The sequence below is a fragment of the Thunnus albacares genome, chromosome 6, assembly GCF_914725855.1.
Source record: "Thunnus albacares chromosome 6, fThuAlb1.1, whole genome shotgun sequence".
Classification (NCBI taxonomy): Eukaryota; Metazoa; Chordata; class Actinopteri; order Scombriformes; family Scombridae; genus Thunnus; species Thunnus albacares.
In genome coordinates, this window is record NC_058111.1 from 29,766,147 (window position 1) to 29,783,994 (window position 17,848).

Here is a 17,848-nt window from a genome sequence, read left to right on the forward strand (position 1 = left end):
TTATTGTCACGACATAAATGACAGCGCCACCAGCTAAAGCTGTCAAGCATATTGAGTCATTGAATATATGATTATGCGAGCTAGCTAAGCAGTAATTGTTTAGGCAGTGTTCCCATTCATTCCTCTCTGACGCCTCCGTTTGTTTGGTATGGTTCATGTTTTTACGTAGAGAAGATATGTTGTCATCATATAGCCAGCATGAGGTGTGGCTGGCACGAAGCCGGCAGCTGGGATGTGCATCGCGCCAATAGCAGGGGAAACCACGTGGTAAATCCAGGTTGGGCCTAGGAAAGCTAGCAGCATGGCTAACAGCATAACATACAGCAGCACGTCTTCGCACTCATATTTTTGAGGTCTTTTGGCAAGGCCAAGCGTTTGAAGGATGTGTGTTTTAATATAATCCTATGCAATATCTATCTTTGTCGTGTGTGTGTATATATGTTTGTGTGATGTGGGGTGTGTGTATGTGTATAGACAAGCAGACACGCCCCTGTCTCATTGCAAAAGTGTCCCGCAGTTTAAGCGGACGAGACACCGGTGTTTGACCACAGCTTGGTATGAGCGTGGCAGCTGTTTCTTGACACTGACATTGTGTCAGATTGTTTGTTTAGACGGCAGCATGGCTGGTATGTTCCAGCATAAGCCAGTTTGTTGATCACTTCACCCTACTTGCTGCTGCAGACATGAGGCTGATGTTGAGGACAGCAGGCATGTGACCTCAGCTTAGAATATGGGTTCAAAATGGATGCTGTTTCCTCTACATTTCACATAGGAAACCCTATAGCTAGTGAAGGCAGACCTGTCTCCCACGTCGTCGTCTTTCCAACCTTGTTTATAATTCATGCAGTACAGGAGAATATCATGCAGTGATCGGTGACATGCTCTAGCCAGAGAGAGCGAATGAAACCAAAAGCAGAAGTTCAGTTGCAGGACAAATGCATGATGTGTCAAAGCCAGGCTATCACAGTTTCCCTGACATAAGGACACTACTGAGCTTCCTGTTGTGAAACTTGAAAGCTCAGAGTCTGGGCATGTGTGGGTTTTAACCAGAGAGACATGGGGGGGGGGGGGGGGGGGGGGGGGGGGAGCAGGGGGGTTGGGTAGAACAGGCTGTGCTGGTGTGATGCTGTGTCATTGGAGCTTAACTTTCACTGTCTGTACATCCTTCCCAGCTTGAAATGTCTGACTGAAGCCACAGTTATTGTGAAGTGCTTATCACTGACATGTTATGGTTGGAAATATGATGATTCAAAACCAACTCTGTTTCAAATATTGACCAATGTCAATGTGGGTTTTATTATGGTTTGTACTGTTTTGTCTTTGTTGTTTAATTCTGTTATGTTTGTTTGATCTGTTCTTACTTTCTGTTGAGAAACAACATGGTCTTGCAGAAACCTGACATCAGCAAGCATAGATAACTTTTGACTTCTTTCTGGTTAGGTTAGCGAACCCTAATTTGTTAGAAATTTGTTGGTTCTGTCTATAAATGTTGGACCAAAAATACTGCTCTTTTATACAAAACTGCTATGATGCTCCCATTTTTGTGGCCTGTGGTCTAAATGTAAGCTATAGTTTTCCACAGTAAAAGTGATCTAGCTGAGCTGAAGCCTTCCACCACTGGAGCTGTTCGTGTCACTATGTTACTACCACCAAATACACAGGGACTCTGTGGCAGGTATGTACTGCCATTAGAGCCTGCAGGCCAGCGAACTGTATATACAGAGGAGTTACTCAGTTACACCTCAGTTTTTAGCACAGGCAGCACTGGTAAAAGCCCATTTCCAGTAAGCAGTAATTTAACAACAAAGCTGCACAGTGTACAGTGAATGTAGATCATTTGTGCACAGACAGTGGAAAACACACAGGGGCTACACCCTCCAGAGGTGACATGATAGCCAACTTCTTAAGCAAACTTGAGCAAATGTTCTCCCCCTCTCCTCCTTAGTGGGTCATGGGAGTGCATGCAGAGGCTTATGCAACAGTTGAAGGAGCATGTTTCACCAGCAGTGGTGCCGGTGGCTGGATCTCCACGGTGCTGCATGTCAGACCAGCTCGGATGACTGGACTGTGTGTGATTAGGGGATTGGGTGGGGCCTCTCGGGTACCCCTCGTCGCTAGTTTTGCAGCGCTGCACACCATTTGCAGCATTCATGTTCATTACTCATTTTCATAGATTCTGCAGACTGACCTGTGTGGTACAGAAGATGTGTGTGACTGGCAGTGTAGTTATGTAAGAAGCAGGCCATGTTTCACTACTTCTAGGTGAAGCATTCCCTCAAACACCTAAAAGGTTTTTATTAGTGTGTCCCCAACTGAGTGGAGTAGAGCCTTTGAGGCAGTGTGGGTTAGTCTGAGGCCGTCTTTTAGCCCTGAGGTTGTTTACTCAGCATTTCATCTCCCAGGCTGCCCCGCTCAGTGGGACAATCTTTCTGTCTGTGGATGAGCCTTTTCAACTGCTGCCTGTCACCCCTCTACAGTCTTTAGTTACGCTAACTTTTACTGCCGACGTTCTCTAAACTGTGAGGATCCAGTTTGGATGAGCCCACCATCGCTGGCAGTCAATGTTTTTCTGAGCCGGGGATTTAATATGCCTGTATGGGAACCTTGGCTCGGTTAAAATCCATTGTCTTTTTGTCTTTTTTTTTATATTTGTATGTTGACATAGTCATGGTAACAGTGGTGATTAGAACCATTTCTGCAGCGTGATTTCCTCTTCTTTGAAAAAAGGAAAAAACATCCTGATTCATCATGACTCAGGCTTTTTACGCTGCTCTGTGTGTGTGTGAGTGTGTGTGTGTGTGTGTGTGTGTCAGAGAAAGGGGCGTATGTGTGTGTCACTGGCAGAGATAATGTAGGCTTCAGCTATAAATACCAAATGTGTCACTATTGTGAGGGCTGTATAACCTGAGGAGCATGATTACACAGGAATCAGTAACTCTTGACTCAGTGGGGGGGGGGCAGTTTTTTTTTTCAGTTATTCTGACTAAAGCTGCATTATCAAAGGTGGGTTTCTTATGTCAAGGTGTGTTCATGCTGAATACAAAGCAAATTAAGTGGCCAAATTGCATGAATTGTTAATTGAAATACATCAGTGGACACAAATAAACAAAAGAGTTGCTTCAGAAAGTGTGAACTGAGGAAAAGACACCGAAGTTGAAAACAATTGAATTCCGGCTACACGCACTGATCTAAACCATCGAAACAATATCTTTTCCAGTACTGACCTAATTACATGGATCAAGTATCAGCCAGATAAAACAGATGCAGAGTCACTGTCATTATGATGTTGTAACAGTGCAAGTTTATAAATCTTCTAGAACATTCAAAGCCTAAGAAGAGTTTTAGTGTGTGAAGGTCTCCATTTGTTGTTAATTAAGATGTAGTTCATGTTACCCTACACATAGATGAATACATAGATCAATGATTCCAAGTTCTACAAAGGAGGATTTACAGTTTTTTTAATGAAAAATTAAAAAACAGCACCGGTATCAGATATTTACTTATACAATTTCAATTCCCCAAATTAAAGTGTTGGTTCTGGTATCACAGATTTGGTGTGTTTGCACTTGTTGGGAGGCACATTTCTTGAGTTAAATGGAAAAAAGATTCCTTTGTTTCAGTATGAAGTGAGTCAGTTATTTGTACTTCAGCAGCAAATGAATGACAGTTTTGCAGACACATTTTAGCATTGAATATGACGCCGCACATGTCATGATGTTAGGTCGCAGACACTGTGATGCTGTTGGTATTAGACATAGATTGTTTCGTAGATGTGATTGGATTGATTAAGAAAACCTCAATGGCTAGTCTCTCTCAATTATCCACTGGATTGGTGATGGACACATATTAGATCTATATCATGGTTTGGAGACATACTGAGATCAATGCATTTCTTTGTCAATTTCCCCTCATCTGCCTCACAAGCACTGCATTCCCCGTCCCTCCCCAGATATTAACTGCAGCCTCAAAATGTTAGGTCGGTCTACCAATAATTAGGATCCATTCCGAGAAGACACCTTGTGTTTTAAGTTGTATCTCTGGGATGTGTAAGAGCGAACTGAGAAGTATCTTGGCTAGACTGATGGATAGGAACTTATTTTTGATTGGACCCTATACCGTACGTACTAGCAAAAAGTCGTTAAGATAGGGCTGCTGTAAAGTAAGCTACCACTATCATTCTCATCCAGGCTAGTTTCAACTGGCTCATAAGCTGCGAATGTGGCTTTTATGTTTCACTTGATAAACTACTATCCAGTAGGATGAGCGTAGTTAACGAGGCACATCGCTTTGGTGGTGCTCGGTAATAACACTGACTTGAATAGATCTTTTTCAGAGCAGATATTGACTTGTCATAGAAAAAGCACAGGTGTATTATAATATACACCATTATGATAAAATTAACAATAACTTCCAGCCAGTGAGCTAACATGCACGATTCGAGGGCCCTTAAACCTGCACACATGAATGTAATGCAGCCATGATTTATGTTATTAATTAAACTCGAGCTTGTCCTAGTATGACATGTTAAAGTTTCTACTGTGAAAAATGCTAAACGCTAATTAACTAAACGCTGTTAGTTAATTAATCCCATACAAATTGACCTACCAAAACTTATTGTTGGTAATATTCTTGTATATATTCTCTGTATATTTCAGTTATTTCAAACTGTAATTCACCAGAAATGTATGGTGTGAAAATTTTGTTGCCTTTTAAGATGATCATTATTATAACATATAGGACCAGGAAATTGTAGACTCCTATCATCAGAAACCATCTGTTATATATTTTACTCAATCTTACATGAGCCGTTACACTAAGTTTCTGTTTTTTATTAGCCAATCAATGCTCTTTGTTAACAAGGTTTTTCTCTCTGTCTGTCTTTTAGGACAAACTGTTCCTCAGTGTAATCACACTTAGGACCTAAAAGGATTCATAAATGTGAGTATACAGAGCATTATCAACAGGAAATATTCATTTTGTGTTTAACCCTTGATCTACATCTGACTGATCTAACTTAAACTCTACACAGACATGGCGGAGGTGTTTGGCTAAAACACTTATTCATATCAACCGTAAACTATCCTTTAAAACCAAAAGACAAAGATCCTGCATTCCACTCTGTGTTTTCTCCTACTAAAGTAGAAGTGAATGTGATAATAACTTCTGTAATGGCTGCCAATTTTCTAAGCAAAAGACCCATTTAACCCCCCCACCCATTTTCTTTTTCTACAGATTTGTACACAGGTCCAGATCCGCCTCCCCATGCAGAACTCCATGAAATGAATAAAGCACCACAGCCTATAACAGGACCCCCCTCCACCCCCCACCCTGCCCCCTCCCCTGGCCTTTCACAGGTAAGGAACCCCCACTACTTCTCTCTCTTTATCGGCTTTTTTAGGGTGCGTTTGCACTATTGTGCTTAGTTTCTCACCAGAAAAAGGGCTGCGCCAACAGGAGGGTTTTTTTTGCAGATAATGAAAAGCAGATCAATACATTTTCTCTGGAGGAGACTTGCTGCAGCTGTTCTTTGGTACAACTCCCAACCTGACACACAATTGTTGTACTGGTGATAATTAGAAATAACTTCATCCATGTTTACTACTGCCAATGTGTCCATTTCCTGCCCTATTCTCACATTGTCAGCTCAACTCAGCCTGCTTCATCTTTTGTAATTATCCAGGCCACAAAAAAGCGTGGTTGATACCTCGTGGTCCTCGTTAAAATAAGATGCTGTTGACCACTTGTCTACTGTACGTTCTCGCTTTTTCACTCCCTCTTCCTCCTGCATCCCACTCTTCTCCCGTTGATATCACTTCCTGTCTCTTGCAGCCCTCATTCCCCCCTGGGCAGCCCCCTTCTGTTGTGTTTGCCACCCCACCGCCTCCACAAATGAACCCAACACCACAGCCCCGACAGGTAGGCCCGCCCACTGCTCACCCACCCCACAGCACAACTACACCCATACATAGGTGGACTCTGCTGTATTCCAGAAGAAGTCTCATGTTATTAAAAACAAATTGAGCTAAACTACATCTTTCAGGTCTTTCCTTCCCACTGCAAATGTCACTGTGTCTGCATGTTTGGCATAATTACCGCTACCTGTCGCTATCTGAGATCTTCCCAAAGGAAAGCATCGCGTGCAGCCTCCCGACTGCATCTGTGAATTTCTTAAAATGCCTGCATGTGTGTTTGCCTACTTCTCACCAGTTCTGCACCAATTTTTTTTTAAAAGTCAGTGTTATCTTGTCCTTCATACTCGACCCTGACAGAGTCTCACAGCCTAGCGTGCAATATGCTCACACATTGGCCTTAACTCCACTTTGTTTTGTAGGCTACGTGTTAATATGTACATTATTTAACCGTTATGCAGAGCTTAAAGTTCTCGGGCACCGTGCCTGATTTCAGGCATAGGGCAGTTTTATATTCATCTAATACTTAATTCAATACATTGTACATATTTCCTCTGGGATGACTTTTCAGGCTTACAAATCTTTTGTTGCTTTAATCTCTGGTTATGTTTCTGTATTCAAGTTTTAAATATCATCATTATGCAGTCTTATCCATATTTATTATTTATCATTTCCAGTGAAGTCTACTGAATTGAGCAGGTTTATCATGTATTTTTTATCTGTTAAAATAACAAGATTCCTGTTACATTGTTAATAAATCGGTAGGCACATACAAATTGGGTAAAACAAATGGGGGGGAAGTAACAGAAAGTGAGCATGACTGATGCTGTCAGTGGGCTAAAAATGTGAATGATTGTCAGAAAAGCGGCTTTCCACCGTTTTCAGACTTTCTGAACGATTTTATATTGGCCTTTTAATTGTGCTTTTTATGGTGCAGAAGTGGAAGGAGGCTGTCTGAGAGTGAAGCATGGATCTCGTGCTTTTGTCTTTAACCTCTGTCCTGTCTGCCTCTCCTCCTCTAGTTTGCCCCAGGGCCCCGGCCTATACATCAACAGGTACTAACAACACAACTGACTCACCTGACTGGGGGTGGGCGGGTTTTCTATGGTGCCACACTGCAATACAAGGAGCAGTAGATGAAATGTAGATGTTCCAATGGGTGTATTGATTTATGAACTAAAAACATGACTGTGGACATCGATCCCCCCTACTGAATCAAAGAGCTACACTAACTTTACACGATGTTGACCAGAATCGATAATGCTTTAGGGGTGATCTTTGCTTTTATGAAAACATTTATAAATGAATATTTAGGATACTTACATTGATTGATCTTCCACTGAGCTATTGTGAGGAAATTAAAAAGTATTTCTTTAATCAAATTCTAAACCAGAAACTGTGATTATCCCCCGGATTATAAAAAAATATCTAGACGGCAGAGAATATTAATTACAAGTGATGTTGTGGTATCAGGGCTGATCTGGGCATATTTTAACAGATCCATATCAGCTAAAACAAACCAGATCAAATACTTAAGTTACTCTCCTGTATTTTGTTCACTTCAGCTTGCTGTGTTGAAAAGCTGACAGTCAACACTAGTGTGGAAATTACGCTGCCTGTGCGAGTGAAAAATTAGACCTGTGAATGTGAAAACAGGTGTCTCACCAGCCTTCATTAAAATGTTATGAGAAAGTGATAGGTTTGATTGAAAAAATAAACACACCAACACCAGTCTCAGTCTTTGTTTCAACTAGTAAACACTGAGGTGATTAAAGCTTCATCTTCTGGTGATAGTTTCTGAGTTTTAGTCTGCATCTTATTATAAACTAGTCCTAGTTTATTGGGATTCACTGTTCTGCCTATTCTCTGCATGCTGCTTGTTAATTCAGTGCTTGGCTCAGAACGGATGGTTTCTGGGCGCTTTGCTCTAACTGATTGTGGTGCTCTCTTTCTCCCAACCCTTCCTCTCCCACCCTCTTCTTGCTTCCATTTGATGTGTCTCTGTGTGTGATCTGTGTTTGCGCTGCTGAAGGGAAGCTTCAGATCGCTACAGGTAACTCAATTTCCTCTTTCTTCAATTTTTTCCGTCCTTTTTTTTTCACATCCTCTTGAGGAGTGCATATGTGTGTGTCTAATATTTGGCAGTGTTGTACTTTGTTGGCTTGATGTCATTTTGCTGGCTACGGTGGTTAGCTCCCAGGCCAGCAGCAGAATGTCAATGAGGAGGCTCTGAATGAACCAGCATTAGCTGCTTTATCTCTTCTGGCAGGCAGGGCCAATATGTTTCCAGTTGGAGTCTAGCCACAGATTCATGGACAAACTATGAGCCTAGCCATTAGGCTGGACAAGCTAGCTCCACTTGGTCCAAGAGATAAAATCATACGAGGGCATGGGAGATGGTTTTTATGTCAGAGGTTTCAGAAAGGTAACTAATTCCCTAATTTCTCTCTCTGTCTTTCTCCTTCCCCTGTTTCCATCCTGTTCTTCTGTCAACATGTTCCTGTGGCTTCTCTTTTTGTCTTGCTCCTCTACATCTGTTCTCTGTCCTTTCAATGCCTGTTCCTCCTCACCTTGCTTTGCTATGTCACCACCTTTTTACCCCTCTTTTCTCATCCTATACACTCCCTCCACACTCCACCTTGGCTTCCTTCCCTGCCTCTTCTCTAGCCCTACTACACCAACAGGGCCAGCCTGCCTCCCAGCAGTGGGCCCCGGGGTGTCCCACCCAGCAGCGCCCCTCGGCCTGTGACGCCAACCCATGTCTACCAGCCGGGCCCTGGATCCCAAATGATGATGATCCCTGGCCAACAGTTGCCCTTCCCCAGCTCACCGCAGGGACCTACCTACTTCATACCGGGACAGGTAGGAGGCAAAAACCAGCATGTGTTGAAGTCATGGTAGCCAGATGGTAGAGAGCTGAAACAGCACACCACTGATGCACAAAATAGATGTTTAGTTTTCCATGCTCTGTATTTACGTTTGGATCGAAAAAACATTTCTGAATTAATTGGAGTGGAACAGAATTGGAACCAAATACATATACAGCCCTGTCGAATGGAGGGTTTTAGTGCGGACCCACTCTGTGAATTTTTTAATAGTCCATGAGCAATTTCTTTCTGTCTTGGGAGCCTCTGTGTCTGTCGATGGTGAGCAATAGTCAGAGATTCCGAGTGCATAACATTGGGCATGTGGGACTTTAATGATCTACATCTAGATTAGCATAGATGCTAGCGTGTATGACATGTTACGGTGTATCAGTCAGTGTAGTGACATCTTATGACAATAGAGAAATGTAGACTTGAAAAGAAAAAAAAATTCAATGAATTCAGTTTTTAGGCAGGTGATATTCCATATTTTTATTATTTAAACAAACCTTGTGAAAAGACTAAAACTAACAATGTGTTTGTCTTTCTGACTTCCTCAGCCTATCTGTAGCTCTGAACCACAAATCCTTTTTTTCTTACTGAAGATGTAAATCTGTAAAAATGATTCACTAATATATATACTTTCATTTTCTAAAAAGATTAAATAAAAATAAATCCTCAGTGAGTATTGATGGTAGCAGGACAGTGTATGTGCCCATGTTTATGATAATGAGAGAACATGTCAAAGATTTTCACTAGACTTATACTTGAACATCTTATCCATAAAATATAATTTAGTTCAAACTGCACCTAAGCTGTGTATGGTGAAAATAAGTGTCATCTGGTGCAGGCCTGTGTGTGTTCATAGTGTACAGATTGGCGCTCCTGAAGCAGTTAAGGAACATCATTCTTTATATTGCTATTATGACTATATCTAATGATTTTTCTTTCCTCTTCTTCCTACTCTTACTCCTCTCTTCCTGTCTTATCTTTCATGCTCCCACTTGTTTGTTTCCTTAGTACCGCTCAACAACCTATGTGGCCACACCCCAGCAATACCCCGTACCAGCGGGCACCCCAGGCTTCTACCCAGGCACCAGCCCGGCTGAATATGGTACTTATGGTAAGAGGCTCTACCTGGGGCCTCACCTGACACTCACACACAGAGACACATGGCAGAATCAATAGCAAGCACTAGTCCAAGGACCTCATCAGTCAGAGAGCTATTTATGAAACTAAAAAGTAGAGGAACAACAAACACATAGCATAACATTCTTAAAGGTGAAGTCAGTGACTCTGCTCCAATAGACTTTTTTTGTCAAAGTCAGTGAATATCTCCTCACGGTCAACGTATTATCCGTTCTGTGCGTGCGCTGACAAAAAACTGGTGTCCATACACAGCACTGGCTCTGTAAATGGGCATGTAAACACAGTGGCTCGGAGCGAGCCACACAACACTAGTCCAGCCAATCAGCAGCAGGGGGCGTTCATGCTCATGCTCAGACAGAGGCAAGTCATCAGAGCAGCTGTCTGTGTGAGGACGTGACAGTCTCCCATCTCCAGCACCCGTTGGGGGAGTGCTGGCGAACTGGAGAGAGAGAGGCTGTGGCCACTTCAGATAGAGCGTGTTCTCTCACAGAACAGATACGCTTCCATTTTATTAAATCTATCAATCTACACTGAATCCGAGACCCCTGCAGTTTTTTGTACTCTGAGTCTGTTTCTGTCGCATTCAGTGAGGTGTAATCTGAGCAGGCAGCTGTTTAAATCACACAAATATCCTGCTGTATATGTATGTGTTTTCAACATATTAACCATATCAATTAATCAATAAATACAAACACTGTTGATTTCTTCCTATGGAGCCAACGTGTAAACTATTTTGGTTCAGTAAATTTCTGCTGTCAGTCAGCCTGGTGAAGGCAGTTTGTCCGGCCGCTGTCCTATCAGCTCCCCAGGAGTTGCAGCTGACGGCTGCATCTGTGGACAGAGACGCTGAACGCAGGTTGAGTGAGAGGTGAGGAGGCTGCATAGAGGCAGAGAGTATGGATGAACTGTTGTGCTCACATGGGACGAAATATTTTTCCCGCTCGTGATAATGTGTGAGAGGAAGAGAAGTGAATCAACAGCTAATAAATCGCTCTGAATTCCGCCATATTTCTCTTTTGGTCGTTGCCTTGGCGATGTGTGTCCATGAATTTGGGGGGTGGAGCTTCTGAAGAAGCATGAAGGGATGGGTGTATTTGACTTGAGTGCAGGTATGGAGTATGGCACACTAACAAACGGAGGCATGTGTAAAAACCTACCAAGATGATCAGTAATGGTTACTGATGATTTGGACATTACCCCAATCAAGGCAGTTGTTGAGTTCATCTAAATTTGAATCATAATTTTACCCCTCAACTTCACCTTTCCTTTAGTTTGCATAGTCTTCATGTTTTTCAGGTCATTCGTGGGCTTTGTTCATCTGCTGACCTACTTTGGCCCACACCTAAGCTTTTGTTTGAGAGCCTTCCAGTTTGTTTTGTATTCTTTTCATATCAATATTAACAGAAAAGCACTGATCTCCCTTTAATAAACCACATACTTCTGTTGCTATTAGTTGTGGTTACCTTTATCTGAACCCAAAAGTCTTGTCAGTGCTTACAACACTTCTTTTCGCTGAAGGCATTTCTGTTTAGTAAGAAATGAGAAGTAACAGACCAGCTGGTTTAGAGCACAGAACAAAACTGATGGCACCTGCTAAGAATCTTTTATTGTAGCAGTGGAGATCCTTGGGGCAACTCAAGACATTCACATACATTAAACATACATTAAATCATGTTGTAGCATGTAGCAAAGCAATGTGCTTTTTTTTTTTTTTTTTTTTTTTTTAAAGCAAAAGGTTTTGTTGTAAGTTCCTCAGAACCAAAGAGCAGCAACATATCTCTAGACTTGGATTTGTGCAGTGACATTCAGCAATTACACAGGGAGAAATCAGCTAAGGTTGCTTTTTTTTTTTTCCTCTACCAACATAAACCATATGAGCATAATGAAATGCAGCTAGTAGACAAGCTGTTGTCAGCGAAGGGTGTGGCTGCATTCTGGAAAATGTCAGAAGTCGCTGACTGTCATAATCAAAGCAGGTTGAGTGAAATGGATACACTAGAAAAGTAAAGTATGTCAGCATAATAACATCTGCATTGGAACATTACAAATGTTCTATATGTAACAGTGCGGGAGTTCACAGAATAGAACTATCACAGAGTAGCTCATACACGTGGACATTTCTGGGTTTTAACCTCTGTGGTAATTCATTCCAGTCATCCTCTTTTATCTTAAATTTACATAACTTCTCATCTACTGAACAAAGTAGCACTGCAGACATTTTTTGCAGTTGATCCCAAGTGTGCTTACACCCTCTAGAGGCGGCCGAGTGTCAGTGCACCACAAGAACTGATGATGCCCTGAAAACAAACTTGCTGACCCCCCACTGGCAGGCATCTGAACTATGTGTTGTCTTTGTTTAAACTGTAGCTCATCAGCAATAGGATGCTCAGGCTTGAATACAGGCCTGTTAAAAACACAATTCTTCCCATTAGGTTTTCCATGTCATGCTCTTTGCACTTCAGTGCTGTATGATGTACATAAACAATGCCTCTGCACATTCTGCACCTACAACCAGCAATAAAAGATAAGGTCTGTTTTTTTGTTTTCGGTAGATGCAGTGTAAATCATCCTTTTATTAGAATATAAAGTAATTCTGTAATTTATTGGTTGCAGATTCAGTTGGTTGACATTGTCCTCAGGCAATTAGGGTTTAGTAAAGGAAGCAGGAATTTAATTGGCTTATATCCAGTTTACTCTTTAAGTAAAAGGTAATGTAGGGAATATATAAAAATGCTATTGCTAAAATGCTAGAAAAGACTATTTCTTGGCTGGGATCAATGACTTCCTGCAGTCTTGTCAAGTAAGGTTGCCAGACAACCAGTGGATACAAAATTGCCAAGAAATAGTCCTATGTTTAGAGGATACAGTGTTTTTTTTTCTAAATTTCAGATTGCATACAAGAGAAATCATTCCAATATAATGTACAGGATTCAGGATTTTCCCGATCTGCTTAGGCCCTCTACACTGTATATATTGTTGGTCTTCTTACTAATCCTGCACCTCAGACTCCCATGTTCTCAGGTGGTCTCTGCTTAACGCACACTTGAGTTTGAAGAGCATCATTCTCATTTTTCCAAGTGATGTGAAATAAAGAGGTAATGACTCTGACTTTGAAAGAAATAGAACTAAGCAGTTAGTTGCAATTATATCCTCAATGCCAATTTATGATCTGAATGTTTTTATTCTAGTGAAACCCTGATTCTTACACACATTTTTGTATTATTTAAAAATGAAAATGGTAAAAAGGTATTCCTGAAAACCCATCACAGGTCAACTTCACCATGCTTATTCCAAGAAAAAGAGATGGTTTCCCTCTTTTTCCTCTGATAGCAACACACCAGAAAAACACAGTATATTTCACACTGTGTATCTATTATGTTTATTGGTGTGACTCTGCCGGGCTTGGTGCTAATTCAACAGTAGCAGGTTACTGGTTGTATGAGAGCTACATGGCTATTTATGCTAGATATTTATTTCACCATCTGAGACATAATGTCCCACCTGTTTGCTTGAAGTTGTTTGTCACATTGGTCATTCTGCGAGTCACATGTCATGACATCAGGGTGCCACATGATCCTAAATAACGGGTCATGTGACAGTGAGTTATGGCTCTCAAACTCTGGTGTCTGATTGACTGGCTTGACCATTATATGTGCTCTGAGAGTGCAGTGCTGCAGAGACATTCAGGGCTGTTGTAGGTATCCACAATGTCACAGAGGCAATAATGAGCCTTTGCCTTCAGGATCTGCATAAAATTCCAAATAGAAAAATGACCCCAGAATATCATCCCTCCCCCCCCAGTCCTCTAAGTGGTACAGTCTCTCTGAGATGTTTTCTAGCAGTCAGGTAAACATACACATACATTGTGGTGTTTTGACAGAGCATGGTGACAGGATATTTTTAAGACTCCCACCCCCCCCAAGTTGTATGATTTGCTTAACTCATTTTATAGGAACAGCCTCCACTCGCTTTGTAGTAGGCTGTGATGTCTTTGCCAGCACAGATCAGATCACTTACCTAGGGCCTGCATGCCAACGCAGAGGGTTCAGTAAAAAAAAAAAACACTGGGTTGTAGAAAAAGTTGAACCTGGCTCAACTTTTACCAAACTACAACACAATGTCCTCCAGCATGCCACTGTGTTGGCCAGTTAAATACATGCACGATTACTTTGTAATGTGAAAACTGTACTGTTAATCTCTCAATCTTCACTGCGAAAGATGAAATATTTGCCATTCTGACTTTCCAAAAGTACTAGGATGATTTCAGCACATAGACTTACAATGGGAATAAAATGGTTTTAGCCTTGAGATGCTTCTGGAAAACAGGGCCCAGTGTTGAAAAATCTTACATCAGATGATTATAAACTGCTGTACCGTGTTTTGGTGTCTTATAGCCTTCATAAATCTATTACTCAAACTGGACTTTCTGGATCCTATTTCATGTCTCACTGGTACCTGGAAAAAAGAACACACCCCCACTCACACAGACTCTTGCGTTGTTTTAACGCAGGGCTGCTTTTGGTCTGAACATCCACTAACAGTTTAGTTTGCCTGCCAGCACAAAGGGAGGGGGAAAGGGAGGGAGGTGAAAAAAAAGTGAAAGGCAGGGAGGAATCAGGAAGGTCAGAGGGAGGAGCAAAACGAAGACACGCTGGAAGAAGGAGGGCTTAGCATTAAAAGGAGTCATTCTGAGAGGGCACCTGTAGAGAGGACAGGAAGAAGTAAGAGAGGGGGTTTGAAGAGAAGCCCCCTCTCCATTTTACTGTCCAGACGCAATTTTGCATTCAGCAGGCATTCAGCATGGGGAATCGTGGGTCTCAAGAACAGGAGGACTCTCAGGGTAGGTGTTGTCTAGACTGTGTGTCTTTTTGCAGCCCCCTCCCCTCCTCTTACCATTGCTCTCTCATTCTCCTGTACTTTGTGAGTCATATCTCAAGCCTCTTATTTACAGTATTGGGACGTTGTCCAATAAAAGTCTCATTCTGGCTTTCTGGTTTCGAACATGCTCCCCTTCTCCCTCTCTCTGTCCTTCTCTCTTTCTGTCTTCCCTCCCTCTCCCTCTTGCGTGCACTCTTCCCCCAGCCGGTGTGGGTTTTTGACTATATTTAGGCTGTGCTGCTCCTGGTCAACAATGCAGACTCAGTAATGTGAGTTAGACTGAAATGCATGCAGAGGGGGAGAGAGGCAGAGTGAGAGCTAGCCACCGCCAGGCTGAAAGAGAGGCCTCTTCAATCTGAGGATTTTTTTTTTTTTTTTTTTTTTTTTTTTTTTTTACCTCAGTCTTTGCATCTGAGTGTGACAGAGAGAGGGTGTTTTTGTTTCTGAGCTGTAACTGAGGCCAGTTAGAAGACCAGGTAATATCACTGAAGAGCTACAGTTCCAGTCAAAAGTTTGGACACACTTTCCCATTCCCTTGTATGAGAAAGTGTGTCCAAACTTTTGACTGGTACTGTACATGTCTTGTTGACATTATTGACCGGGTAAGCTAATAGAGATTGTTTGAACGTTTTTTTCCTTGGTCACGTTGGCGGGAGTTATCTTGATAAATTTGTGAACATGATCAATATCCATGGCCTTAAGAAATAAGGGACCCCAATGCAGTGCAGGACAGAGGGAGAGACTGCTGTGTCATGGTCTGAAGGCCTACCTGCATAGGGCTTTCAAGGCGCTATGTCTCCTTTTGGTAACTGATGCATTCAGAGTCAGACACAACAAGAAGTGAGATGTTGAGATAGCACAAAAGCATTCAAAGTCAGTAGAAAGACATACAGATTTGAGGCAATGATGTGGATTTCCACTAGTTGCTGTAATTAACTGTGATTGAGAACAAGGTGTTGGTTGCAGGTTGTATTACTCCACTGCAGTAATGTTCAGAGGGAGGAGCAATAAGAAAAGGAAGTGGTAGAAAATACATGTGCAATTTGTGTTTTTGGTAATTTTTCAAGAAGTTTAATTATAGTCACCTGATGTATGATTACATTACCTAGAGGGCTGCAACAACACACAAGTACTCAACTTTGCTCCAGTGAAGCGAAACAAAAAATCATCTTGTATCTGACTGAAAGCTGCAAGTACCAGCAGGAAAACAGCTGCACAGTTGTAGATGCTTAATGCAAGGCTTTATTTGACTGGAAATGTCATAACAGGCTGGCCAATTACAGCAACAACATCATGTTTCACATTGTTAAGAATACCAGTAAATAATACTCTTAGCATGGGATAAGAATATGATTACAAAACCTTTGTGGAAATTTGCTTATTTGCTTTTTGTTAAGAGGTACATGAGAAGATTGATACCACTGTCATTGTCTGCATGGTAAATATGAAGCTGCTGCCAACAAAATCCACTATCCAGAACCTCTCAAGCTCACTAATTTACTTGTTATAGTTTGTTTATTTAATCTGTATCAAAACCGAAGTGTAATAACAGCAAGTTGTGATTTTTAATGGGGGTTATGTTTTGCACTATTTCTTGGCTAAGCACAGCGACTTTCTAGAGTCGCTAGTTGCCTGGCAACCTCACGATGTCAACAGGACTCCAGGAAGTCACTGCACCTGGCCAAGAAATAGTTGAAAAAAGTTGCAAAACCACTGAAAACTAATTCAGTCAATTTTCCAACCAATATTGGATTTCAACATACTGTATGGTTTTATACAGATTAAAGAAACAAGACATATTACATATTAATTAGTGAGCTTTAGAGGTGCTGGTAAGTGGATTTTTTTAACCTCTGGAATGGCTAGCTGTTTCCCCTTCTAGTCCATGTGCTAAGCTAACCTGATTGCTGAGGTTGCCAGGCAACTTGCGGAGACTCTATTAAGTGTCTGTGCTTGGCCAAGAAATAGTGCAGCACATAACCTTTGCTGTTTATTCACTTAAGTTTTAGCACTCATACACAAAAGTGTATTTCCTCAAACTAATGTGATTAATTGGTCTGAATATCTGTATCCGTATCTGTATATGTATATCCGTTTCAATTATTCTTAATTACTAGTATAGTGCCTGTTCAAAATGTATCTGTTGGGAGCAGTTGCTTGGCCTCTGGCTGCCACTTAAAGACATAGAAAAATTAATACAGTTGATTTGAGGAGTGAATGAGTACACATGCCAACAACGTGAAAGAAACATTCTTTTATACACAGATATAAATAATAGGTAGGCTACTCTAATAGTAAATAAATGTTCTTTTCTCATTTCAAGTAAATAAGGGCTGCATTTAAAAATAAAATAATGTGCATCCTAAAATAAAGTGGATTAATCATATTGGGCTCTTAGATCATTCCTATTTTCTGTGCCTTCGGTTTGAGTGGCTATGTTTGCTCCAAAGATTTGTGCTTTGTCTTTTGTGATGCTTCACGATCTCAGAACATATCAGACAAACTGGTTTTGAACTGCCTGTGTATTTCCTTCGTTTTACACGCATAACTACAGTAATTATGTATTGGGCTCTCAGCACTTCCAAAATGCGGGTGACCTATGCTCAACAATGTACCTGAACGCCTCCTGTGTAGTCACTCACTGCTGCTGATGATCAGCTAAACATGCTGCTAATGATAGCTTTCCGTCTAGACACGGGTTAAGAGTGTCAATTCTTGATTTTCGCTGTCTACTTTTCTCTCTTTAGAGTACTTTTCTCTGACTCGTGTCACACCTCGTCTCTGGTTTCTCCCTGACATGCTGGAGTCAGTCAGCAGAGCCCTGAAGCTCCATCCTGCCCCTGCACAGAGCAGAGCGGCTTGCTGATCGCTGGTTTATTCAGAGTTTATTAATATTTAACATATCACGTGTCCAAATTGCTCTAAATTCGACACTGCACTCCGTGGGGTCCCCAGCCATACATCCACCAAGTGTGGAGTCAGTCAGATGAACGATTTAAGAGATACACGAAGGACATACATACAGACAGACATACAGAGATTTCTTCC

General features: G+C 41.6%; 1 protein-coding gene and 1 long non-coding RNA gene across 7 annotated transcripts in view; one reads left to right on the forward strand and one right to left on the reverse strand.

Moving 5' to 3' along the window:
• Window positions 1-17,848, forward strand: part of LOC122983374 (eukaryotic translation initiation factor 4 gamma 1-like) — a 41,021-nt gene that overhangs the window by 1,130 nt on the left and 22,043 nt on the right. For 2 of the 6 annotated variants that reach the window (XM_044353082.1, XM_044353084.1), the window contains exons 2-8: window positions 4,886-4,938; window positions 5,233-5,354; window positions 5,830-5,916; window positions 6,932-6,964; window positions 7,942-7,962; window positions 8,577-8,771; window positions 9,794-9,896. In XM_044353082.1, the coding sequence (XP_044209017.1) occupies window positions 5,280-5,354; window positions 5,830-5,916; window positions 6,932-6,964; window positions 7,942-7,962; window positions 8,577-8,771; window positions 9,794-9,896 (514 nt within the window). In that variant the 5' untranslated portion in view covers window positions 4,886-4,938; window positions 5,233-5,279. Of the gene's footprint in view, window positions 1-4,885; window positions 4,939-5,232; window positions 5,355-5,829; window positions 5,917-6,931; window positions 6,965-7,941; window positions 7,963-8,576; window positions 8,772-9,793; window positions 9,897-14,611; window positions 14,763-15,197; window positions 15,277-17,848 lie in introns of those variants that run through there. The other 4 variants (XM_044353083.1, XM_044353088.1, XM_044353085.1 and 1 more) reach the window with 3 other exon arrangements.
• Window positions 15,232-17,463, reverse strand: LOC122983377. The gene is made up of 3 exons (XR_006403663.1): window positions 17,380-17,463; window positions 17,316-17,318; window positions 15,232-15,248 (listed from the first exon to the last, which is right to left on the reverse strand). It is a non-coding gene; the product is annotated as an uncharacterized LOC122983377 (long non-coding RNA).